The following is a 26,618-nucleotide window of genomic DNA, read 5'->3' as shown; positions in this document are numbered from 1 at the left end:
GGAAGATGGATGGATGGTATCCTTGAAGTGACTGGCTTGACTTTGAAGGAGCTGGGGGTGGTGATGGCCAACAGGGAGCTCTGGCGTGGGCTGGTCCATGAGGTCATGAAGAGTTGGAACGAATGGACAACAACAATTCTTGTGTCGGTAAATCCCAAAAGGGGATTCATGCATGAAGCCGGGGTGGGTGGAGGGTGGGAGGGAATTGTGTTGCTTTCCAGCTGTTGTTGGACTACAGCATCCTTTGCCAAACTACAGACTCCGATAGCATTAAGCCCTGCAATTAAAATGGTGTCAAAGGGCATCCATTCTACAGCAGCATTTCTCAACCTGGGGGTCAGGACCCCTGGTAGGGTCGCAAGGAGGTGTCACAGGGGGCACCAAAGACCTTCAGAAAACACATTCTTTCCTCTTGGTCATGGGGGTTCTGTGTGGGACATTTGGCCCAATTCTATCCTTGGTGTAGTTCAGAATGCTCTTTGATTGTAGGTGAACTATAAATCCCAGCAACTACAACTCCCAAATGTCAAGATCTATTTTCCCCAAACTCCACCAGTGTTCACATTTTGGCCATATTGAGTATCCATGCCAAGTTTGGTCCAGATCCATCCTTGTTTGAGTCCACAGTGCTCTTTAGATATAGGTGAACTACAACTCCAAAACTCAAGGTCAATGCCTACCAAACCCTTCCAGTATTTTCTGTTGGGTCATGGGAGTGCTGTGTGCCAAGTTTGGTTCTATTCCATTGTTGGTGGAGGTTCAGAATGCTCTTTGATTGTGGGCGAACTATAATTCCCAGCAACTACAACTCCCAAATGACAAAACCAACCCCCCACCCACCCCCACCAGTATTCAAATTTGAGCGTATCAGGTATTTGTGCCCAGTTTGGTCCAGTGAATGAAAATACAACCTGCTTATCAGATATTTACATGACGAGTCACAACAGTAGCAAAACTACAGTTATGGAGTAGCAACGAAAGTAATGTTATGGTTGGGGGGTGACCACCACATGAGGAACTGTATTAAGGGGTCGAGGCATATGTTAGGTTGAGAACCACGGCTCTACAGTGAGGAATGGATGCCCCGCATGTGCCTAGAGGTGAGGAGGGGCAGAAACGCCCGGCCCACGGCGCTCCTCCCCTCCGGCGGGAAAGGAAGAAGAGCCAGCCCTCCTCCGCCTGCCACCCTCGCTCGCTCTTTCTTTCTTTCCTTCCCTCTCTCCCTCCCTCCCTCCCTCCTTTCTGACACGGAGCCCATCATCCTGCGTCAGGCACCGGCGGAGAGAGGCCAGGGCGGCATCCCTGACGTAGTTGTCTCCCATTGGTCCCACCGGCAACATGCGCTCCGCACCTCTCTTATAAAGGGCTCCCCAATCGCCCCCAGCCCAGCCCTTCTCCTCCTCCTCCTCCTCCGGCTCCTCTTCTCCCGTCTGAGGCACCATGGCCAACGCAGAGGCATTCCTGGGCAGATGGCGACTCGCAAACTCCGAAGGCTTTGACGAATACATGAAAATGCTGGGTAAGGGGAGATGGACACCGAAAGCAAGGAAGAGAAAGGAAGGAGGGAGGGAAAGACAGAAAGAAGAAAGCGGGAAGGAAGGAAGGAAGGAAGGAAGGAAGGAAGGAAGGAAGGAAGGAAGGAAGGAAGGAAGGAAGGAAGGAAGGAAGGAAGGAAGGGGGAAAGAAAAAGGAAGAAGAAGGAAGGAAGGAAGGAAGGAAGGAAGGAGGATGGAAGGAAGGAAGGAAAGAAGAAGAAGGGAAAGAAAGAAAGGAAGTAGGAGGGAAGGAGAAGGAAGGAAGAAGGAGTGAAGGAAAGGGAGTAAGAAGAAGGAAGGAAGGAAAGGAGGAAGGAAGTGTGGCAGGATTAGAGAGAGGGGAATTGCAATTTCTCATTCTGTGGAAATGAGCAAAGGAGAGGATAAGCAGAGTGGTATTTTTACATGAATGAATGAACACACACACACACACACATACACATTGAATATGTATGCCTGCGTATAAATTGGGGAAATCACCTACATGGAATATGATATGTGTTTCATGTTTCTATGCACCATGGTGAGCATAAGCAGAGCAGGGTTATATACACACACACACACACACAATACATACATACACATACACACACACCTTTGCTCATCCAACATTCTGTATTATCCAACGGAGTTTACCCCCACCCCCCTTGCCCAGATCCACAGCTGTTTCAATACCTTGCAATGTTTTGGTGCTGAATTCGTAAATACAGTAATTGCTACATAACGTTACCATGTATCAAACTAATAGGCTTTTCCTTAATCCCTCATTATCCAACATTTTTGCTTATCCAACATTCAGCCGGCCTGTTTATGTTGGATAAGCGAGATGTTACTGTATATATAATCTATATTTGTGTGTCATGAACGACTTGGGAAACTGCAAGTTGCTTCTGGAGTGAGGGAATTGGCCATCTGCAAGGATGTTGCGCAGGGGATGCCCAGATGTTTTACCATCCTGTTGGAGGCTTCTCTCATGTCTCCATATGGGAATCTGGGGCTGATAGACAGGAGCTCACCCCGCTCCCCAAATTCAAACCACAGACCTTTCAGTCAGCAGTCCTGCTGGCACAAGGGTTTATGTTATGGTGGGAGAATCACCTACCTGGGATGTGCTTTGTGTTTATGTGCACCATGGAAACAAATAAAAGAGAGGATGAGCAGATTGGATATTATATGTGTGTGTGTGTATTGGGAGAATCACCTAAGTGGGATATGCTTCATGTTAGGAAAGTATTGATTAGGGAATGGGTGGTGAGGAGATGCACGGAGTGCCTGAGCAGAAAGAAAGGGTGAAATGGGGAAATGGGGAAGGCAAGGAACAGAGGGAACTGCAATTATGAATATTGTGTTGGGGTGAACAATAGAAAGGATAAGCAAAGCAGGGAGAAACATACACACAAGTATGCTGAGAGAATCGCCTAAGAGGGATGTGCTTCGTGTAAGGAAAGCAGTGGTGAAGAAGGATGGGCGTGGGGAGATACACTCCATATGTTAGTAGAAAGGGAAGCAAGAGCCATTTAGTGAAAGAGTGGAGTGGAGGATGGAGAGAGATCATTGTAATTTTGTAATGCTGCCTTGGAATAAACCATGGAAATAAGAGAAATAAGAGAATAAACATAGAACAGGGATTTGCAAATGATTAGATATGCCTGTCTGTTGGGGAAAGTGTGATGTACACATACACACAAACATCAGCTGGGCAGAGAAAAATGAAGCACACCCCACTTAGGTGATTCTGTACATGGAGAATCATTTTGTGGGGTGTGCTTCATGTTTCTTTGCCCAGCCGATTTGCATTTTGCAGCCAAAGAGTCACACTGCAATCTTGTTATTTCCTTACGTTGTGTACAAATCACAGTGCAGATAGGGATTTTGCACCTGTCTCAATAAAGGCAGGGACTTCAGCCCACAACGCTGTTCCAGATCCCACTAACCTAGTTATCTTCTCTCTTAAAATGGCGTCTTTGGAGTAAATGAATTATTGATTGTGGCTGTGTCTGAAATGATTCCGTCTCCCCCTGCTTTCCGCCATCTCGGTGTGTCATAGTATTTGCTGTGTCTATGTGTTCCATGCGTGCAGTTGTATTCATTGTCATGCATTTTCCAAATGCTCTTTTTTCCCTATGGGCGCACCATTCTTTTGGCAATAGATGCACAGACAAAAAAAGGACAGGAGGACTCTCAAAAGAAAATTGGAATTAATCCATCTTCCTCTATGGGGATGACATGTCTTTCACGCCCAGCTCCTGGGAGGATCTGGGATTAGGAGCTTTGTGTCTCGTCTGCCTGGCTCCTGGGAAACCGAATGCTCTGCCCAAGGTCTACGGAGGGGTCCTCTGGTAGCTGGCAGACAAATGGGCGTTTGTTTCAAATATGAGTACTAAGTGGGGGAGGGAGAGGAATCCCAGACTTTCTGCACCAAACAATATGTGAGAAGCTTTTGTATGAGTGAGTGATGGGGGAAGGAGGGGGGCAGCTGGAAAGAGAGGGGGAATTCAAGGAGGAGGGAAAGGAGGAAAGGGAGTCAGATAGATCTGCTACTTTTTTGCCTGGTTCTAGAAGGAGAGCAGCTGGCAATAACTTAAAAGCAGCTTCTGTATCCACTGATTTTTCCACCATGGATTCTCGATGATCCTTGGCTTGAAAGATTTTAAAAAATCCAAAAAAGCAAACCTTACTTTTGCCATTTTATGAGACGATCACCATTTTACTTTTCAATTGTATATAATAGAAACTGAACATGCAGAGGGTCCTGCAACCAAATTCCAGAAGATATCAAGGACCCATTGTGCCAAAGCACAATGGTCTGGACTGCATTTCCCATCAGACCCAATCAGCATAACCACTGGCATGAAAAGTTGAGACTTGGAATGGTCCAACCCTTGATTTGTCAGTTATTAGAACACATCCAACAGAGGTTGGATGGCCATCTGTCTGGGGCACTTTGATTGTGCTTTTCCTGCATGGCAGGGGGTTGGACTAGATGGCCCATGTAATCCCTTCCAACTGTATGGTTCTATAATTCTATCTACTTATTTTGCCATCATCCATTATTTGAAAATATGTGTTTAGAAATCCAAAGAGCAAACCTTGGATTTTTCTGTGCCATTGACATTGAGCATCAGTGGGTTTTGGTGTGGGTGTGTTGGGTGGGTGGGGAGACAGGGACTAGAACCCAATAAATACCAAAGGCCCATGTTCCAAAATACATCTTGCTGGACTGGAGTTCCCATCAGCCCCAGAGAGCTTAGCCAATGGAGTGGAAAGCTGAAATCTTTAGAACCCGGCCCTTGGGTTAGTGCAATAGAATAACTTTATTTTATCTCTTGCCACCATCTCCCCGAAGGGACTTGGGGTCAGCTTACAACAAAAACAGAAATAAGATATAACACAATTAAAATACATTGCATTTCAATAATTAAATAATACAAGTGAGCAACAGACATCATAAAAACATAAGAAAATCCATAAGCATCAACCAGTAACCGAGAACAGCGGGCATGTTCAGATATAGGAAGGCAGGGCAAGGACTAGTGCAGTACAGCTGTAAAGGCAGGGCTGGTAATGAAGTGCCTGACAATAAGTTAGGACTAGGGGTGGTGGGCGGGCTAGCTAGTCAATAAATGAACCAATTAATCAAAGGCACATTGAAACATCCAAGTTTTCAGGTCTTTACGGAAGGTGGGCAGGGTGGACACTAATCTAATCTCCCTGGGGAGAGAGTTCCAGAGTTGGGGGCCCACCACCAAGAAGGCCCGCTCCCTCATCCCCACCAGTCATGTTTGTGACAGAGGTGGGAGCGAGCGAAGGGCCTCCCCAGCAGATCTTAAAGCTCACGCAGGTTCATAGGGGAAGATGCAATTGCGAAGATAGGCAGGACCCGAACCATAGGGCTTTGTAGGTGATAACCTGTATCTTGAATTGGGACCAGATACAGCAGCCAGTGGAGCTGTTTTAAAAGGTGGTTGACCACTCCCTATAATTAGCTCCAGTTAACAACCATAGCACAAGCTCTGTGTTTTATTACATCCCATCTAGATGATTTTGGTTCCGAGGGAAACTGTACAGAAAGTATATAACTTTCCACAGAGTACCTAATGCTCCTGGTGGCGCAGTCGGTTAAAGCGCTGAGCTGCTGAGCTTGTTGACCGAAAGGTCGCAGGTTTGATTCCGGGGAGCGGCGTGAGCCCTAGCTTCTGCCAACTTAGCAGTTCGAAAACATGCCAATGTGAGTAGATCAGCGGGAAGCTAACGGTGCTCCATGCAGTCATGCTGGCCAATGACCTTGGAGGTGTCTATGGACAATGCCGGCTCTTCGGCTTAGAAATGGAGATGAGCACCACACCCCAGAATCAGGCATGACTGGACTTAATGTCAGGGGGCAACCTTTACCTTTACCTACCTAATTCTAATGAGAGAAGCAGTTTTGCTGCAAGACTGGAAACATACCATGATCAAGCTTCATGAACCCATGAGTAGAAAGTGTAGTCTGGTGATTTCAATTCACTTCCCTTCCACCCACCACATAAATTAAATGGTACATTAACCAGATTAGAGATGAATAGTTCTGCACTGCATTGATAAGTCTGCCAAGTTTAAGGTATGTTTAGAGAGCAGTAACGCCCGCTGGGGCTGAAACTTGAAAGAATAACAGATTCATGAATGAACATCCGGCTGTTTAGTTTGAATCTTTCTTCTATCTGTCCTTGTGGATTAATTTCATTAAAATGCAGGCAAAGTTCGGTGATGGCTCTTGGAAAGGGCTGTGCACATGCTGTGTCCAATTCAGAGTCACTGGCCAACTATTTGCAGATCAAGCTGAATTCTGTGACCTTTATAGAAGAAACAAAGAACACAGTTGCTTATTTTTGCACACCCCATAGAACATTCAATCTGTTTCTGCCTCTTTGGGGGCAATGGAAAGATTGTACTGTCATTCCTAATCCAGTATGGCATTCTATACTTACCGTATATTCCGGCATATAAGACGACTGGGCGTATAAGACGACCCCCAACTTTTCCAGTTAAAATATAGAGTTAAGACAACTCCCATGCATAAGACTACACCCGCGTATAAGACGACCCCTGACTTTTGAGAAGATTTTCTTGGGTTAAAAAGTAGTCTTATACGCCAGAATATACTGTATATTGGCCTGATTAAGGACTGGAAACTTGGTTTGGATGCAGAAATAGCAATGCTCAGTTCATGCAAAGGATCAAAGAATTAACGCTAACACTGTAAAAATAAAATAATGGATTGACATCTGAATGACCTGGAACTCAGCGAGTTGCCAAGCATTTCTGGCCTATGGAATCACAAATAGTATAGGCTTTCCAATTTTCCAACAGTTTACACACCTATTCTTTCAAATTGGAGGTTCACTTCATTCTTGCATCTAACAAAATTGATGCCATCATACTTCACAAGGTACTTAAGAGTTCTTCTAGAATCCATACAGTTTGACACCGGTTAAATGCTATGGCTCAATGTTATGGCAGTCAAAGGAGTTGTTTTACAAGATCTTTGGCCTTCTCCACAAAAGCGTGCTGGTGCCTCACTAACCTACAAGTCCCATAATATCACAGCAATTAAATTGATATTGTGCCTTAAGAGACTTGAGAAACTGCAAGTCATTTCTGGTGTGAGAGAATTGGCTGTCTGCAGAGAGGTTGCCCAGGAGGTGCCCAGATGTGTTACCATCACCTGGGAGGCTTCTCTCATGTGCCTGCACAGGAAGCTGGCACTGACAGATGGGAACTCACCCCATCTCATGGATTCAAACCGCCGACTTTCAGGTCAGCAGTTCAACCTGGATGGCACAATGGGTTTAAATCCTTGTGCCGGCAGGACTGAAGATCAACAGATTGGAGGTTCAAATCAGGGGAAAGCATGGATGAGCGCCCTCTGTCAGCTCCAGCTCCTCATTTGTGGACATGAGAGAAGCCTCCTACAAGGATGGTAAAACATCAAAAAATCTGGGCATCCCTTGGGCAATGTCCTTGCATACAGCCAATTCTCTCACACCAGAAGCGACTTGCAGTTTTTCAAGTTGCTCCTGACACACACACAAAAAAGCAGTTCAACTGGCAAAAGGGTTTAACCAGTAATTAATGTGATGTCAAGCTACATTAATTTTACAATGTAGATGCACCTCTGAGTGGTATTTCATTGTTGCTGTATTTTTCCTTTGAGGATCAGGGAGAAGAAGGGAAAAAACCCTTTCAGCATTTTCATTGTCAGCTCAGGAGATTTACGCTTCCTTAAACACACTCCAAGTGACTTGGGCAATTGTGGCTGTGTATACTTGTCTGGGTTCATCATTGGTCTCTACTTGCTTATTCACTCTTGATGATTCACTCATTGTAAAGCACTACAAAATCTATTTGTAATGCTTTTTGTAAGATGAACAAGCATGTATGAACATGAGTCTTCATTTTCTATAGTAGTAGAGTCTGAGAAACCCCAGTATCAGGGCAAAAAATCTACATAATGTCAAAGTCTGCCTGAACAGAACAGGAGTCCTATAATTAAGTAATTGAAGTCCAGCAAGATAAATATATCTTGATATTGCCTGCTGATTTCTTCCTTCCTTCTTACATTAAAAAAAAACAAGAAATTTTGGTTGATTTCAGCAGAGCTTGACTGGAAGGATCACGCTTCTCAGACATGTATTTAAATTTGTATTTTCTGTCAGAAGGTGGACTTAGTAGATTGTGTTGTGAAGAGTAAATTAATTTCTTTATTTATTTTATTTCATGCATTTCTACCCCGCCCTTCCCCCCTGAAGGGGGACTCAGGGCGGCCTCACACAAGCATCACCTTGATACCACAGTATTTCTTTCTAACCTAACTGCAGTGCAGTGGATACATGCTTTGCAGAGTTTGGATTAAATCCACTTTCCAAAGGTCAATAAAACACAATGCAGTTACATAAAAGGAGAGAAACCCTTCTCAGGGTGCATCTGCACTGCAGAATTGAAGCTGCTTGACATCACTTTAACTGCCACGACTCAATGCTATGGAATACTGAGATTTTTAGTTAGTTTTGTTTTTGTTTTGTGTCAGGAGCAACTTGAGAAACTGCAAGTCGCTTCTGGTGTGAAAGAATTGGCCGTATGCAAGGACGTTGCCCAGGGGACTCCTGGATGTTTTACCATCCTGTGGGATGCTTCTCCACATGAGAAGCTGGAGCTGACATATGGGAGCTCACCCCACTCCCTGGAATTGAACCGCTGACCTTTTGGACAGCAGTCCTGTCAGCACAAGTGTTTAACCCATTGCGCCACCGGGTGCTCCAATTTGTAGTTCAGGGAGCCACCAACACTCTTTGACAGAAAAGGCTATAGTTAAAGGTAAAGGTTTTCCCCTGACATTAAGTCCAGTCGTGTCCAACTCTGGGGGTTGGTGCTCATCTCCATTTCTAAGCTGTAGACACCTCCAAGGTCACGTGGCCAGCATGACTGCATGGAGTGCCGTTACCTTCCTGCCGGAGCAGTACCTATTGATCTACTCACATTTGCATGTTTTCAGACTGCTAGCTTGACAGGAAGTGGACCTAAAAGTGGGTCTCACCCTGCTCCCCAGATTCAAACCGCGACCTCCCGGTTAGCAGTTTGGCAGCTCAGCGGTTTAACCCACTGTGCCACTGGGGGCTCCATAGAAGACCTTGTAAAACTACAACTCCCATGATTTCATAGCACTGAGCCATGGCTTTTAAAGTAGTGTCAGACTGCATTAATTCTACAGTGTAGATCAGGCATGGGCAAATTTCAGCGCTCCAGGTGTTTTGAACTTCAACTCCCATAATTCCTAACAGCCTCAGGTCCCTTCCTTTTCCCCCTCAGCAGCTTAAGCGGCTGAGAGGGAAAAGGAAAGGGCCTGAGGCCATTAGGAATGATGGGAGTTGAAGTAGAAAACACCTGGAGGGCCAAATTTTGCCCGTACCTGGTGTAGATGCTTTCTCAGTGGCTGCTCTGGAAGTCTCTTCCATGGAAGACTCAGCAGGACATGACACTTTTGTTTAAGCATGCAGGTGAGATCTTTTCAATAAAACATCGTCAGGTGATGTTGAAATGCTTTATAAAATGATTTTAAGTGTCCTTAAATTTTATTTTACACGGTTTCAGTTTATTGCCTCTTGAAGCCTTCTTGAATCCAACTTTTGGAGAAAGGCAGCGTATAAATTAGACACACCAATAAATAAAAACCTGTGACAGATGTAATATGCTGCGTTCTTGGGAAAGACCTGTAGGTCCTGTTGGGCGGAATCAGATTAAAGTGGCTTTGATGAACCTCTTGTTACCTCGGGGATGCTGCAATGCCTCCGCTGATTTGGTGGAGTTCTCTTTTCTCCCCAGGCTTCCTCATTAAAACATTAGCTAATCTTTTGTGGCTTCACCAGGCCTGTGCTTTGCTGACTCTGTCTAACAGGTCCCGTCCTTCTTCTTCTTTTTTCCTTTGGTAGGTGTGAGTATGCCCATGAGGAAGCTAGGAGCCATGGCAAAGCCAGATGTTATCATCAGCAAGGATGGCGATAAGTTCACAGTGAAAACAGAAAGCACTTTCAAGACATCAGAATTCAGCTTCATACTGGGGGAGACGTTTGACGAGGACACGATAGATGGCCGGAAAACTCAGGTAAAGGCAGATAGGTTTGGGGTTTTAGGTACTACTCCCAGACATGAAACAATCAGGGCCAGCTAACACCTTCCAACGAAGGATTCCCCCCAAGGCAGCAATCAGTCAGGCTTTGAAGCTACAAGCCTATTCAGTGCTAATCAAGGTGGCCAATTGCAACATTCACACTTGTCTCAAGCAGACAAGAGTTTTCTCCCACCCTGGAAATTTCACAGATATATAAACCCCACTTGCCTAGTTTCCAACAGACTTCACAACCTCTGAGGATGCCTGCCAAAGATGTGGGCGAAACATCAGGAGAGAATGCTTCTGGAACATGGCCATACAGCCCGGAAAGCTCACAGCTACCCATTACTCCCAGAATCTTCCTTTCACTTTGATGGCTGTGCTGGCGGAGTAATTCTAAGAGCTGTAGTCCAGAAATAATTTCATTACGCTCGAAAAGAAAGGAAACAATGGTCCAGGGGCCATAATGAGCTGTTTTGAAAAAATGTGATGATGCAGCAGATGTCACTGAATATACAGTGAAAAGCTGTTGCAATTCCAGATTGGAGCCATTCATCTTTCATGAATACTGTAATTTTCCTCCACTGTCTCTACACTGTTGGTTTGAATGGTATCAATTGCCACCTTTCACTAGCTTTTTTTTTTACTACAACTCCCATCATCTTCAACCACTGGCAATGCTGATCAGGGAACACAAAATCCCAGGTATGTCAAAATGGCATTAATACAGGCCCTGAAAAGTTCACACTTTGGGTGTAGACGGAATATAGAGGAGGATAATAGTCGTATTTTGGCACACGTGTGTGTGTCCCTTGGCAGCGACTTCAAACTATGAAAGATCTCCTGTTGAGACTAAATGTGTATGAAGAAACAGTGAAGCCAAGAAAACATTTGCCACTCTGACAGTCCCTTTGCTTTTATACCTGTGCTGTAAACAAATAGTAGTGTCAGCATTCTTTATATGTCATACTTAACTATGGCTTAGGGTTGTAAGAGTCAACCTGTGTTTCCCCTCTTTTCGCAAGGCTGTGAGGAAGAGATCAGAAGTTTCTACTTCCATTTTCTCCAAGCTTTTGACCATCTTTAGGGATTATGAACACTATTTTCAAGGACTTAGTGAGTGGTCACTGTTGCACTTTATGAGGACAGATATTGTACATAGCCACTGTTTTATAGCTTGTCAGGTTTCTTAGTATTATTCTTAGTATCTTTAATTGATAGGGATTTTATCGCTGTTTTATGTATAATGAGGTTATTTATATTGTTATTAATTTTACCTTTCTGTAATTTATTTATTTATTTATTTATTTGGAACATTTCTATCCCATCCTTCTCAACCTCTGAAGAGGGACTCAAGACAGCTACCAACAGGCATTATTCCGTGCTGATACAATATAAACATAGCACAAAATACAATTAGCATAAATTAAAACAGTCATAAATATTAGGCATGGGCAATCCATGGTTTTAAATGATTCTAAAGTACTTACAAAACTAGTGGCCGCTGATGCTTTGCTTCTAAAGTGTTTCTAAAGTTCTGGTGGTGAAAATTTCAGAACTCAAACAAAACTTTATAAATGTTGTTATAAATAGCAATTCCTAATTGGTTCTGTCATAAAAAAATCGCCAATAACGAAGTAACAATGAAATTTTGAAAGTTTTTAGATTTCTGAAATTTTCACCACCAGAACTTTCACAACACTTTAGAAGCAAAGCACCAGCTTTAGAAACACTTTAGAAGCAAAGGGCCAGCACCCCCTAGTTTTGTAAGTACTTTAGAACCATTTAGAACCATAGATTGCCCATGCCTAATAAATATACATTAAAATAGTTTGCCGGATCAAATCGTTATCCAAATCAATTCATTGCCATCCACTAAAAACATTATCTTCCCCAGCAAGTCAGTCCATTCTGTAAACGCTTGATCCCACAACCAAGATTTGAGCTTCTTCCGGAAGGTCAGGAGGGAGAGGGCAGATCTAATCTCATTAGGGAGGGAGTTCCACAGCCGAGGGGCCACCACAGAGAAGAACCCGTCTCTTGTCCCCACCAAATGCGTGGGGACGCGTGTAGAGGGAGATACATTTGGACAGGTAAACTAGGCTGGAACTGTTTACGGCTTTATAGCTTTTTAGGCCTTTTTGTTGTATTTGTATTGTGTTGCACTATTGAGTGCACCCTGTGAGCCACCTCGAGTCCCTCTGGGGAGATGGTGGCAGGATACAAATAAAATTATTATTATTATTATTATTATTATCATTATTATTATTAACATATGATCAAAAAAATAGAAGAGTTTACCTCCTACAGCCATACTAGCTATGCTAGGAGATTTTGGGAGTTGTTGCCCGTCAAAACACTTTTCCTAAGGGCCCTTCTACACAGCTGAATAAAATCCAGATTATCTGCTTTGAGCTGGATTGCCTGGCAGTGTAGACTCAGATAATCCAGTTCAAATTAGACAATGTGTATTATCTGCCTTGATATTCTGGATTATATGACAGTGTAGAAAGGCCCTAAGTTTATTTCAGTGAACTATTGCCAATCTTAACAATGGTTCACTGAAATAAATGCCTTGAAGTTGCCTTCTTTCAAAATAGCAATTCTGAGGGTATAGCCATGGCTTGACCGAGTTCAGCTGACATGGCAAGTTGCTGTTAGTAAAAAATAAAAAAAGTTGAAATTTCTCTTTGTGGTTAGGCCGGAGAATGGGAGGGGAGTGTACGAACCCAGAACTTGCTATGACTCATTCCTGTATGGTTTAGAATTATTTCTGAACCAACAATTTGCATCTCAACTGCTTTAACTATAGAAAACTGCTCTGAAAGTTGTCCTTAGTGACAGATTTTTCAGCATTATATTCACCAGACAGGTCAGTAACTGTATTCATAGGCCAAATAATAACAAAGAAAATATCAAAAATCACAACTGGGTGATTTATTTTTCTAATGGACCCATACTTTTTCTGTTACTAAAAAAAGGCTTTTTTATTCAAATGTGATAAAAGCATACCTATGGGGCCTAACGCACCGGTTTCAAATATTTGGATAACAAAAGAACATGCTCTTCTACAATGCCACGGGCTTATACTTGATTCATATCTCCTCCTCCATATCAGGTCCCAGACTCTGCCCACATAATTTAGTAGATTTTCCCAGGGTGTGCCCTTCTTGTGGTAAAAGCCAAGAAGCCCTGATTTGGCAATCTCAAAGCCTTCTCCTTCTAACAGGCACAAACTGATCCTGCAGCCCTTTCATGTCAGTGTACATTAAGGTTGGACCTACACTGCCCTATATCTCAGGATCCAATCCCAGATTATCTGCTTTGAACTTGATTATATGGATTAAATACACTGGCAGATGATCTGGGATCAGATCCTGGGATATAGGGCAGTGTAGATCTAGTCTTAAGATTACAGGCTTCAGTTTTTTTCTCAGATATTAATTCTGATTTCAAAAGGTCTGGTTCACTTCCCAGATTATTGCAAGAACAAATGCCAAGAACATGTACATGTAGGCGCTAGTGTTGTTCAAAGTAATGACATCCTGCCCAGAGCCTTTCCCTCACCTTCAATTTGCATAGTTCCCAAACCGGTTTTACATCTGTCTCTAAAGTAGTGCTAGACCTGAGTACTTCCAAAAGGTGCAGCACGTGGCATGCTATGCAACGTATAACTGCAAATAAAGTGCGTCTCAGTTGGAGCCATAGAATGTCGAGAATAAGAATTCTTCATTTCTCAGACCAGGTACCCTCATGAAGCAAAGTAGGACAGTACTAACAAAGTAGCAAAACAGGTTAATCACCAAGCTGCAATAAATCTTGCCAACTGGAAGGTTGATAGTTCGAAGCCTGGGTCAGGGTGAGTGCCTGACCTTTAGGCCAGCGTCTGTCTACCTAGCCATTCAAAAAGAAATGTGAGTAGATAAATAGGAACCGCATTGAAGTGGGGGAAGTATTAGGCAAGGCGTTCCTAAAAAGGAAAAAACTTCCAGAAAAGGAGGAAGTTTACGAGCAAAGAAAGCTCTTCAGCAAGGAGATAGAGTGACAGCACCTCCCTGTGGCCTGAACTGAGCACAGCCTACAAAATAGATGCCAGAAGATGGGAAAAGCCCATACATACCTCTATCTGTTGTCTGTCTTGTCATTGCACAATCATCATTGACTTTGGTATGTGTATTCTGTCTCCTTTTCTTTTTGTGAGAGGAATGTTTCACATCCCATGACAAAGCTGTGCTTGTGAAATTTTCCTCAAATTATAGGCAGATGCTACCTGGTAAAACTGAGAGCTGATCAAGGAAAACTGCTGCCAATTTTGGAATCAGCAGGCCAGGGACAAATATATCCAGAAATAGGTCTAACATTTGAGGCACTAAAATGTGTTTTGGCCAAAGCCATCTTTTATCCATTTTGCACAATAAATAATGGGCTAATTGGAAGGGCAGACATAGACAGTTCCCTTCCTACTTTGGCTTGTGCAGCTTACAGCAAAATCAAAAGCATGGGAACGGTGGTTTTACCCTATCTCAGGGCCAAAGTATGAATTTGGTTTACTAAGGAGATAGCTAAGTAACAACATTCTTATTCTTTTTTACAGACCCTTATCACATTAGATGATAACAACGTATTGACCCAGAAGCAGGAGTGGGATGGCAAAGAGACCACGATAACAAGGAAGATAGAGGATGGTAAACTTGTTGTGGTAAGTGGAATTTTTTCTCCTATTTTGCACAGTGGTCAGAACATAACATGTTTCAAGCATAATAAATGTCCATCTGCATTGGTCTTTTTTTTTTTGCAGCAGCAGCAGCAGTTTGAAGCAAAACTTAATGAATGAACCTTCTTTGTTTTCCAGGAATGTGTCATGAATGGTGTCAAATGTACCCGGGTGTACCAGAAAGTATGAAGACACGGGCTTCCATTTTGAATATGGGAGCTAATGATATACAGTTCAGTTCCAGGAACAAACTAGACGACACTCTGTATTTCCCATCTCTTCTTTCCCCTTCACCCTATTTTTCAAACATTTTTGGAGGAATCAGTACTGTATACAATTAAATTTTGAGTCCTTGATGTAACTACTAAAAACTATTAAATGTGAGAATTTCAAGTACAGATGTTATAACTGTGTTGTAATTTTAGACCATTTTCTCCACCTCTGGAAGAAGTTGTAGAAAATTCCAGTTAGATAAATTATGGTGTGGGAGTAAATGATTAATGTATTGTCGAAGGCTTTCATGGCCGGAATCACTGCGTGGTTGTAGGTTTTTTTGGGCCATATGGCCATGTTCTAGAGGTATTCTCTCCTGACATTTCACCTGCATCTATGGCAAGCATCCTCAGGGGTTGTGAGGTCACCTCACAACCTCTGATGCAGCGAAACGTCAGGAGAGAATGCCTCTAGAACATGGCCATATAGCCCCAAAAAACCTACAACCACCCAATAAATGATTAGTTTGCACGCTACAAGCCAAGAGAATGCTGGACACATGTTTGGTGTGATTGTAAATTAGTTTTCTTAGAAGTCTAGCTGAATTTAATGGCACACCCTGGTTCTTAACACTTACACTTGGATTCACCAGGAGAAACAAGATTGTAATTCATTTGCTTATACTGGCAGTGGTGTAGCTGCCAAATGGAGCAAAGATTTATAGGATTTTGGACATGAATGATCAAAGGATTTGTCTTCCAAACATTTTTTGGACATCTGCTGTCATGAGCCATAGTTATCGCAGCATGAGTTAAGGGGAGTTGTGGTCCAATAAGATCTGGAGGGGCCACACTCTCACTCAGTTTCTATGAATAATTTTTGCCTTTGTATGGGGTGAGGAATAGCTCCTAGATTAGGGATGGGAAAAATTAAAATGTCATACCACAAATGAGAAACAATTCTTGGTGTTGCAGTAACTAGAGTGCTACATTTTGCCTACCTCTGATTTAGTGATAAGTTATGGTTGATAAAATGAGAACCTTTCGGTCATGTAAACATCTGCTTTGCACAGTTCCTATTGGAGTTTCAAGTTTTCACATGATTCTAGTGAATCTTCCTCATACAGTGTCAAAGGCTTTCTGGCCGGAATCACTGGGTTGCTGTGAGTTTTCCGGGCTGTATGGCCATGTTCCATGTTTTCCGGGCTGTATGGCCATTCTCTCCTGACATTTCACCCACACCTATGGCAGGCATACTCAGAGGTTGTGAGGTTCCTGAGGATGCCTGCCATAGATGTGGGTGAAATGTCAGGAGAGAATGCTTCTGGAATATGGCTATACAGCCCAGAAAACTCAAAGCAACCCACTTCTTAATATACATATTTCCACAAACTTCTTTGTAGGCCTTTTTATTGACAACTCCAGCTTGGATTTTATGTCTTTTGTGAATGTATTGATTCATTACTGGAGGATTCATTGTTTTTTTTACAAGGTATGCATTTGTGTTTGAATGGGGAAGCATACCTCTTATCTTTTCTTAACTCCACTAGCATCAGACCATCTTGTGGAAAATTAGTGATGTTACTATTGGTCCCTCTATAAACAAAAATGGGCAATTGCAGAAACTGGTCTGAACAAATGTTGTCCCCATGGTAAGCTGCCCTTTCTCCCAAGTTGATTGAAAACAAAAAAGAAACCAACATCTGGTTATTATGTTTGGATCTTTGTGACAGTTGTCGGCCTCCAATTCAGACATTGCAACTGACCAATTTTGGAGGATTTCTACTTGCCCTTAATTTTTTTCAGAAGTGCCATAGCTTTGGTGGTGGTGGTGGTGGTGGTGGTGGTGGGGGTTCCATGCAAATGGGGTGTTATTGAAGCTATCATATGGGCCCTTGTTACACTCTTTGTTCTGGTGGATGCTGATTGGGCAATGCATAGCTGCAGGATTTATGCACTTGACTACAGCTTTTTGGGACACTACTGTGTAAGCATATGTCCAGTGAAGTACAAAACCACCGGAAATCTAAAATGTCCATATAAGCCTTCTTTAACCACAACAGCTGGAATCTCATCATCTGTCTAAACAGATTATGAGAATCATGGGTGGATGACTGAAGGGGATTGTTTAAACATAGATCAATGAATAGTGACTGCCTTGGTTTATTTGTAAATTTTTATTCTCTTGAGAAACAGTTACTCTTGAAACCTCTGGGAATTAAATAAATAGCTTTCCTCTCCCACCAATACAGCTGTTGTTTTGCTCTGCTCCCAAACATCGGATTGATCTAAATAGAATTCTGTCCCAACATTGGTTTAAAATTATACATTGCTTAGACATCATGTTAGCACGTAGTTTGTAGATGATCCTATGGTCACGTACCCTGATTCATTTACACAGGCAATCTTCCTAGTTGGCTTGAATTTAGGATGACATATATTATTCTTTGCCATTCTAAGAAAAGTTGGAAGAGTACACCAACATTATAAAGAATGGTGAAGGTTTGCAAATAAATAAATAGTTTTCAAATGTGTGCTTTACCATACAACATCAGGTTCCAAAATACTAAAAATTATTGAAGAAGAAAAATCAGGGAATTCAACATGTGGAGTTTTGAAATGTGAACTGCTTTGAAGTAATTGAAGCCATTTGAAGGAAAGTTCTCTTAGAAAATTCCCCTCAGTCCCATTACTACAGTAACAACAGAGACAAAGAATATTTGACTCTAGAAATTATGCAGACTTCAGTTCTCAGATGCACCAGCCAGCATTGCCAAAGGTAAGGAACTATGTTATTGTAGTCCAAAACATTTTAAGAGCCAGAGACAGTAAGTATTTCCAGGAGGAAAAGTCTCTTTTCTTTTTGTTTAAAGATAATATCATTTCATAAATTGGTTCAAAATGATTTTGGATTTTACATTTTCTGTAAAGTAACTTAGGATACAGGATTGTTATGACTAAACCATGCCAGATAGCTTTTTGTAATGGATCTTATCAGCCACACAGCTCAATTTATCTTTATTGCAACTTCTGAGTGCATGGCATTTTTTCTTTGGGCAATTGTTAGTCCCAGCTAGAGTAGACTCATTATAGCAGTGGAGTTTACATAAAGGTTGTCAAGCCATTCAACAGTTGATTCCATGTATTTACTTTACCTGGGCTAGCAACTGGAATTAAGCCATTGGTTATTGCTGTCTTGAGACCCAGGGCCCTTTCACACAGCCATAGAACCCACAAATCAAGGCAGAAAATCCCACAATATTTGCTTTAAAATGGGTTATCTGAGTCCACATTGCCATACATTCCAGTTCAAAGCAAATAATGTGGGATTTTCTGCCTTGATATTCTGGAATATAGAGCTATGTGAAAGAGAGAACTAGAATGTAGAATAGGAGGAGAAAATACCATAGAGGCAAGGACAGTTTCTTCCCTTTTTTTTTTTCTTTTTTAAAGTTTGTATCTGAGTAAATGTATGTGTCTGATGAAAGTCTGGTTCATTCCCTCTATGTGGTATCAATTAATCTGCTGTGGGGTGCTGCTAAGATTTCCTCTGCATTGGTTTTTGGGCAATGTAACTTTCTTATGGTACAATGTTCGGTGGGAGTAATACATACTTTTTCTGAGTAAGTGTATATTTAACTGTATCGTACAACTTTAAGGTGATCTAATGTTTTGGGTCCTAATGCTATCATATATAGAGAAGATCTGTTGAGATGAATGTCCTAATTGTAATTGTTTGTTCCAACAACATTAGATAGGTAAAGGTAAAGGTTTTCCCCTAACATTAAGTCCAGTTGTGTTCGACTCTGGGGATTGGTGCTCCATTTCTAAGCCAAAGAGCCGGCGTTGTCCGTAGACACCTCCAAGGTCATGTGGCCAGCATGACTGCATGGAGCGCCGTTACCTTCCCGTCGGAGTGGTACCTATTGATCTACTCACATTTGCATGTTTTCAAACTGCTAAGTTGGCAGAAGCTGGGGTTGACAGCGGAAATTCACACTGCTCCCTGGATTCAAACCTGTGACCTTTTGGTCAATAAGTTTATCAGCTCAGCGGTTTAACCCACTGTGCCACAGGGGGCTCCCTAACATTAGATGATGATGATAATGATAATAATAATAATAATAATAATAATAATAATAATAATAATACAACTTCATTTGTATTCTCCCCTATCTCCCCTAGGGGACTCAGGGCGGTTTCCCGCGAATGAAGAACACAAAGGCAAACATTCAATGCCTCAAGACAAGTACAAACATGAATACATTAATGATCCACCCAATCCCAAAGCAAACTGACATTGAACAACTAATTATAATGACCTAAAATTACACAATTTTAGATCCTTCAGTCAACAGAACTTGCATAATTTCTATTATTACATTCTCATTTATTATGTTTGTTTACTTTGGACTGAATAATGGATTTAAACCATATTATAGGGATGGGAATAATGCGGTCTTGCAAATGTTGGGAGGACTGTAATTCCTGGGCAACCCTAGTCAACATAGTCAATAATGAATGCTAGAGCTTGGAGTCTAACATTACTAGTCCTGTGGTAGATTTACATTAAGATCACCCTAAATGAGAAAGAACTTGAAGGTGTACAACAGCAGAGTCTTAAAACAGCTGGTGAACTACTACACAGTAGTACTATCATCGTTCCTTAATCATGACTTAGTCAATGTGTTTATTGTGCCAATTTTTTTTTTCAATTTTATCTGGCTTAATTGGATTTTGCTGATTTTGAAGTCATCCTTGAAAGGTTTTAATGACTATTGAGGTCAACTGGGTGAAAAAAGATTCTGGGCCTTTCATACAAGATCAATGCAAAGACAACTTAAAAACTAACAAACTGCATTGGACCAAATGAAAGGCACTACTTAATAGCCCCATGGATTTTGTACTCATGCTATCTCATTTGGGCCAAGTCTTTGATGTGATGCATGCTTCTGATCTGATTAAATCAGGATATAGAAGGGTGGTTTGTTTGGTTTCAGCATCTTAAGAAACAACTGAATAATAAACTCTGTTCTGGATTATGGAATTTTTCCTGTCTATACATCAAAGGTGTAATGCTTGGAATGCATATGCCATTGATGGACTGCAGGGTGGACAAATGATCACACTGATGGAAATGAACCCCATGGCATGTTTCTAAACATTGTTCTGGAGGGTGTGCCTTTTCTATTGTTCGTGTACGTTTTAACCAAGAAATGAACATAATGTTCTTTACTTCAGGAGAACCTCTCTCTGTGAAGACCATCTAGGAAGAGCCTGAAGTTGGTCTTGGCTCTGTTTGTTGGAGAACATTCAACATTAAGGGTCATAGACTAGTCAAGAAAACAGTATAAAATGTAAATAAAATACAGAATCCTGTGTTCAAAAGCAATTTTGACTATTCACACTTAAAACAAGTGGAGCATTTTAATGAGTCAAATATGCCATAACTGAACTCCTTATTGCAATGCTAGATCCCTTCTCACTACACATTTATAGCACTATAAAACTAGCACCCTTTTAACTGCCATGGTTACATCTTATGCAGTACCAACATTTTCTCAGCTTCCTGGCTGAGACTTCTAAATACTCTCCCTAAACTGCAACTATTGCCACAGCAATTAAAGTGGAATAAAAGCCATATAATTGTGTACAATTGGTTCACCATATTCATAGATATTGTACACAAGCAAAATCCAAAAAAAACCAAAACTCGTTTTATATAAGGGACACCTTTTTACTGTACCACTGTATATAATAAAACTTGACTATCCATGCATGTTGATATTCATAGAACTCCTGAAACCAAAGACCAGCTGATATCAAAGGGCACTAGATCAAGGAGCTGTCCACTGCACTAGATCAAGGAGAAGCCTAAGCATTTCTTTCCATTAGGAAGAATCTGTACACGGAAGGGAATAATGCAACACTCCATGTCCCCATCTACACTGCCATATAATCCAGTTTCTGAATCCAAATTATCAACTTTGAACTCAATTTTGTGGCAGTGTAGACTCATATAATCCACCTCAAATCAGATACACTGGATTTAGAAACTGGATTATATGGCAGGTAGATCCAGCCCAAGTATTGTTGGGCTTCACTATTGTGCATATTGGCTAAGGTTCCTAATGCTTACAAACTCACAAGATCTGAAGGGTTGCATGATTTCTAGCCCTTATCTCAAAAGATCCAAGAAAAGGGTATATTTGAAAGCCTTGATCTATTTGCTGATGGCCCATTCTCTATATATCATACTCCCTTCTTCTATAACACATGTGTCTGAGAAGGAGATTATGTCAGCATTTGCATGTGTTGGAAAATATTGTATCTATCTTCAAACCACTTTGCGATCAGAAAATACAGCCTCTTCACTGGTGTTTCCTTGGAGTGACTTCCAATTTCTAACAACACTGGCTACTTTGAGTGGAATCTAGGACTGGAAAAAAATATTTCATGTTTGTCAAAGCTAGTTTAGAAGTCCTGAAGTTTTTTTTTTTTATGTCGTCAGACAGCAATACCCAGCACTTTTCATTTCTGGCTATTATGCCCAGGGCTGCTGGGAATTGTAGTCCAAGAGCATCGAGAAGTACTCATGATGCCAATCCCTTGGTTAATGTATAATTAAAGAAAAGAATGGAAGAAAGAAAATTGGATTTTAGTAGGATCAACCAGCTAACAAAATCAAAGACAATCAAAATGTTACAAGAAACAGGGTTCCCATCCCTTTGGAAAGGAGATGAGCTGCAAATTTGGAGGCCTTCCAGTTGTGGAGGCCTTCCAGTTGTATCAGTAAATAGGTTTTGTGCAACTCTTCTGTATTTACCATCAATATGTTTGGATAATAAGAAAAAATATGGACACAGCAGTTGGAAAACGTGGGAAACCAAGAAACAGGTATGATCATCCTGATCCCCTGTAAACAGTTGCACAATAAAACAGTTGTGGTCTACTTTAACAGTTCTTAGAGCAACCCTAAATCTTGCTGTCATGTATCTGCATCTACATGTTACCTTTCAGAACTTTTAAATCATCTAGTTGTTCTATGCCAATCAAGCCTTACCTGGAGCTTTCTGGGCACGTTTGGCCAAGCACTGCTATCGCTGGAGGATTTGAGGTTAGTTTTTTTTAAAAAAAGAAAAGAAAGAAAATTAGTGAGCCAGCTCTCTAGATCATAGAGCATTATTTGGGAAATGCTGCAATTACATTTTCCCACAGTATAGACACAGTTCATAAAATTATCATGGAGCTCTTTCTCATCTCAAAATATATTATGCAAACAAATCATTTTATCTGAGCTGAGATGAATTGCAGAGCTGCCAAAAGAGAAGGTTTTTGTCTCTTGTAGGTATTTGAAAGGAGAGATTTATTCTGCACATTCCAGCATCTCCTATCACTAAGGAACAAAAGCAGGCTTAACAGCAATGGATAGAAAGATAACACAAAGGTATAAAGGCATAAGAACATCTCCCTCACATATTTTGTACCAATTTCAAGGGGATGATTTCATGCAAGAAAGGCTACCAGGTGGGATTTAAGAATGTAAATTCTACAGCTTTTGTGTGGTCAGCTCCAGACAAGGAGCAAGGGCTGTAGGCAGGCTTTCAGCCAAGATTATTTGAAGCCACCCCTGTGTCTGGATGTATCTTTTCTTAGAAAATAAACATTCATCAGTTTGCAATGATTAATTTATTTCAGTCAAGTTGAAACATGCAAACACTCTGAATGGGTGTTCACTCTTGCCTCAAGCAGACAAGAGTTCTTTCTTCCACCCTGGACATTCCACAGGGATATAAACCTCACTTGCCTTGTTTCCAACAGACCCCTCAACCTCTGAGGATGCCTGCCATAGATGTGGGCAAAACATCAGGAGAGAATGCTTTTGGAACATGGTCATGCAGCCCAGAAAAATCACAGAAACCCACTCTGAAGGGTGGTAAAGCATATATTTACAGTTAGGTCTTTAGATCCCTGGGTTCTGCACCTTTTGATTCAAATAACCATGGCTTGAAAATATTTTGGGGGAAAATCACAAAAATAAACTCTGATCTTGCTGCACATTGAGCACTATGCTTTTTTTTTAAATGTCAGGAGTGACTTGAGAATCTGCAAGTCTTAACAACACGATGCTGATAAGTAGACATACCCTGCTGTAGTCTCCCTCCATGTCACAGACTCTCATACTCGCTTACACTTGTTTGAGTTCTAAGTTATTTTTTTAAAAACATAAGAGATATCCTTTTACTATGCTATTGTATATGACGGGATTGGAGTATCCACAGATGGTGGCATCCATGAAGCATACTGGAACAAACACCAGCAGATTTCTCCTGTCCCTATAGCATTATCAATGGCCATCTCTGGGGATTTTCCTACAATCCCTCAACCCACTGAGAGGAGTGCACCTGGTGACAGAACATTGGTTAAGAATTCTAAGACTGTCATGATCTCTAACAATCTCTTGAATGCAGCTCTATAGTCACTTCTCCCACATTTAGGTAAGCCTCATTTTATCTGAAATGTTAACGAATGGAGCTGGTAAAAATCTAGATTAACCAAATAAGTGAAAACTATGGAGTATCCAATGGAATTCACAGAAGCAGCTCTATCTTTTCTACAAATAATGAGACAATCTTTTCAACATCTTGATATATATATTATTGATAACACTCTTGCAAATAGCAACCTTCTCAAGCCTGCACTAGTTGTTATATATTGCTATATTGCTGCTTTGAACTGGGTTATCTGAGTTAGCACTCAGATAATGTGGGATTTCCTGCCTTGATATTCTGGGATATAGGACTGCGTGGAAGGGCCCCAAGACTCCATTTTGGAATAGTTTGTTTTGAGAAACCTTGTAGAGAAGTGTGTTTGATTTTGACCTCAGTGGAGATAGAAGCCTAGACTCTCAGAGGGAGCAGAACCCATGAGAGATGCTTTGGACTATGGATTATTGGAAGATGCCCTGTGTTATCTACACAGAGAAACTACTTAAAATCATTTTGTAACTTGATTTATAAGCAAAGTGCCTGTATGCTGTTTAGATGAAGTTTTGTGAGTAAACCAACTCTGTTACTTTTAAAGAAGATTGTTTATTTTCTCTCTTGAGAGCATGATTTAAAGACAAATACGTTTTTGGGAGAGCAGATGTTTTTGGGCAACTATGGGAACACTTCTGCAACTCTGCTAACTGAATATATGTGATTTTGTGCAATGGCATATCTTTGCCACTAGCAGTACCTAAGTACATCAGTTTAACAACTGAGAGATCCAGTCGTCTTGCATCAATGCTGGTGAACATCATTTTTCAAAAGTTTGTGACTTCTAACAAGATCATGCCTTTCCTTGACCAGGGATTTTCCAAAAAGGTTATGAATCCCATTTCCCAAATGGTTATGGAGATTCACACCCCCCCCCCCCTAAAAAACCACCCACTGTCATTTCTATGTTACTAAAATTGAAATCCAAATGACCTGTTGACCTATGGATTTTCTTTATTGCATTGATGGTAGGATTGATAATTCTTTGTTTTAGATATATTTTTACAAAAGGAATATCATAGTGGGAAGCAGTTTACCTAGACAAATTATTTTGCTGAACATATTCCACAATCCATTTAATAATTTGGACACAATCACATGGAGACTTTGTTTATTGAAACACAGAGCTGTTGACGCAGTTCCTTTGTTATGTTATTGTTATGGTCAAAACCTCAGATTTGTACAAGAATAGAAGCTAGTGGTGGTGGCTGCCATCTCTTAAAATACAAATGGATGCTTGTTTGATATACTAGCCAAAGAAAAGCTGCCAAGTGTAACAAATTACTCATCCTCATAGCACTCACATCCTCTAGTAGTTCTTTTGTACGATGTGACTTAAGTCTGTCTCTTTTCCACCTTAATGGAATGTCTGTCTTTGCTATAGTTTTGGCACATATTTATAACTTTGCATGGTTTATATTCTCAACAGGAAGTTAGTATTAATATTATGTGACCTTTTAGGATAGTCTGCCAATAAAAAAGGTTATGGCAGGACTTCTCACTCAGGGCTCCCTTGAACTTGAGGGCCCTTTCACACAGCCCTATATCTCGGAATATCAAGGTAGAAAATCCCACATTATCTGAGTGTGGACTCAGATAACCCAGTTCAAAGCAGATATTGTGGGATTTTCTGCCTTGATATTCTGGGATATATGGCTTTGTGGAAGGGCACCTAGCGTTCTGCAAGAGGTTGCTTGGGGTTATGCGAGAGGTTAGGATTTCTTGAAAGTAGAAAGTGGTTGAGTTTCTAGATCAGCTGCTTAATTAAGCACTTAGTCAAATGGTTGATGTAGCATCTCAACCAATAACTAATAGCCAGAAAAGATTCAACAGCTAAATGAGCTGTCAGAATTTAAAACAGTTTAAAATACCCATCTCTTCAGGCAGGCCTACCCAGTCAATTTTAAACTATGAATTTACATTAACATTTTATTTGTATGAATTATTTTAATGTGTTATAATATCAGATCCGAGCCCCAGTCACACAAAGGGTTAAACCCTTGTATTGGCAGGACTGCTGACTGAAAGGTCGGCGGTTCGAATCTCCCATCTGTCAGCTCCAGCTTCTCATGTGGGGACATGAGAGATGCCTCCCACAGCATGGTAAAACATCTGGGCGTCCCCTGGGCAATGCCCTTGCAGACAGTCTATTCTCTCACACCAGAAGCGACTTGCATTTTCTCAAGTCGTTTGTGACATAAAAAAAATCTCAGATCTATGTCTTTTACTATATGTGTTTTTAAAGTCTTATGTTTTTATAGTGTTTTAATGATGTTTTACCCCACCTTGAGGAGAGGTGGATAAGAAATAAAATTATCACCATAATCTTTACTTAAGTAAGTAGCATCTCCAGGCCTGATTGTTGCAAACGTGCCTTATCAGGCAGCAGCCACTATGAGTAACAGAAGTCTAATCTCCTGTCAATTGGGAAATACAACAGACTAAGGTTTCCAATCCTCCCAACAGTAATTTCCAGTGCACTGATCAGAACTGGGTTCCCTGTTGCCATTCCTTCTCACACTGGATATTGACTGTAGGAGCAGGGAGGAAATGTCAGCCTGCTGCTACACCATGCTAACCTTTTGAGGACATTAACTCCAAACATTTCTTTCTTTCTTGAAAACTTTCATAGTCCAGCAGTCAATAGTCACAGGCAGAACTGGTTCACAAATCACCACTTTGAGAAGTACTGTTGCAGAACACATAGGAATTAGGGAGGGATTTTTCAACGCATTCTTGTCCATGATGGGGAAAAATATTGACTGCAACTATTTTAAATATCCAGAGCTTGAAGAATTTGTTGCAGTACAACTCCCAGGATTTTTTTTAGCATAGCAGTGGTTGAAGGATTATGGGAGTCATTGTGCAAAAGATAACTTCCATATTCTGATAAAAACAGCTAATTAGCAGGATTTTTATTCCTACATGTAAGGGATATTGCTTTTGAAAGCACTTGCATGGGGCTTCTGGATT

General features: G+C 41.3%; 1 protein-coding gene across 1 annotated transcript; it reads left to right on the top strand.

Moving 5' to 3' along the window:
• The first annotated feature begins 1,241 nt into the window (after window positions 1-1,241).
• On the top strand, window positions 1,242-15,289 carry LOC132774943 (fatty acid-binding protein 5-like). Its single transcript, XM_060775534.2, has 4 exons — window positions 1,242-1,519; window positions 10,001-10,173; window positions 14,774-14,878; window positions 15,032-15,289. The coding sequence occupies exons 1-4, from the start codon at window positions 1,441-1,443 to the stop codon at window positions 15,080-15,082; spliced, it is 408 nt and encodes a 135-aa protein (XP_060631517.2). The 5' UTR covers window positions 1,242-1,440; the 3' UTR covers window positions 15,083-15,289.
• The last annotated feature ends 11,329 nt before the right edge of the window (window positions 15,290-26,618 follow it).

This window comes from Anolis sagrei, chromosome 4 (genome assembly GCF_037176765.1).
Source record: "Anolis sagrei isolate rAnoSag1 chromosome 4, rAnoSag1.mat, whole genome shotgun sequence".
Classification (NCBI taxonomy): Eukaryota; Metazoa; Chordata; class Lepidosauria; order Squamata; family Dactyloidae; genus Anolis; species Anolis sagrei.
This window is presented reverse-complemented; position numbering and strand designations above follow the sequence as displayed.

What these genes read in the sequence shown, in the direction of transcription:
- LOC132774943 (XM_060775534.2), top strand. Translation starts at nt 1,441, where the DNA reads ATGGCCAACGCAGAGGCATTCCTGGGCAGATGGCGACTCGCAAACTCC. An exon ending in CGAATACATGAAAATGCTGG is followed by an intron (nt 1,520 to 10,000) that starts GTAAGGGGAGAT and finishes TTCCTTTGGTAG; the next exon opens with GTGTGAGTATGCCCATGAGG. An exon ending in TAGATGGCCGGAAAACTCAG is followed by an intron (nt 10,174 to 14,773) that starts GTAAAGGCAGAT and finishes TCTTTTTTACAG; the next exon opens with ACCCTTATCACATTAGATGA.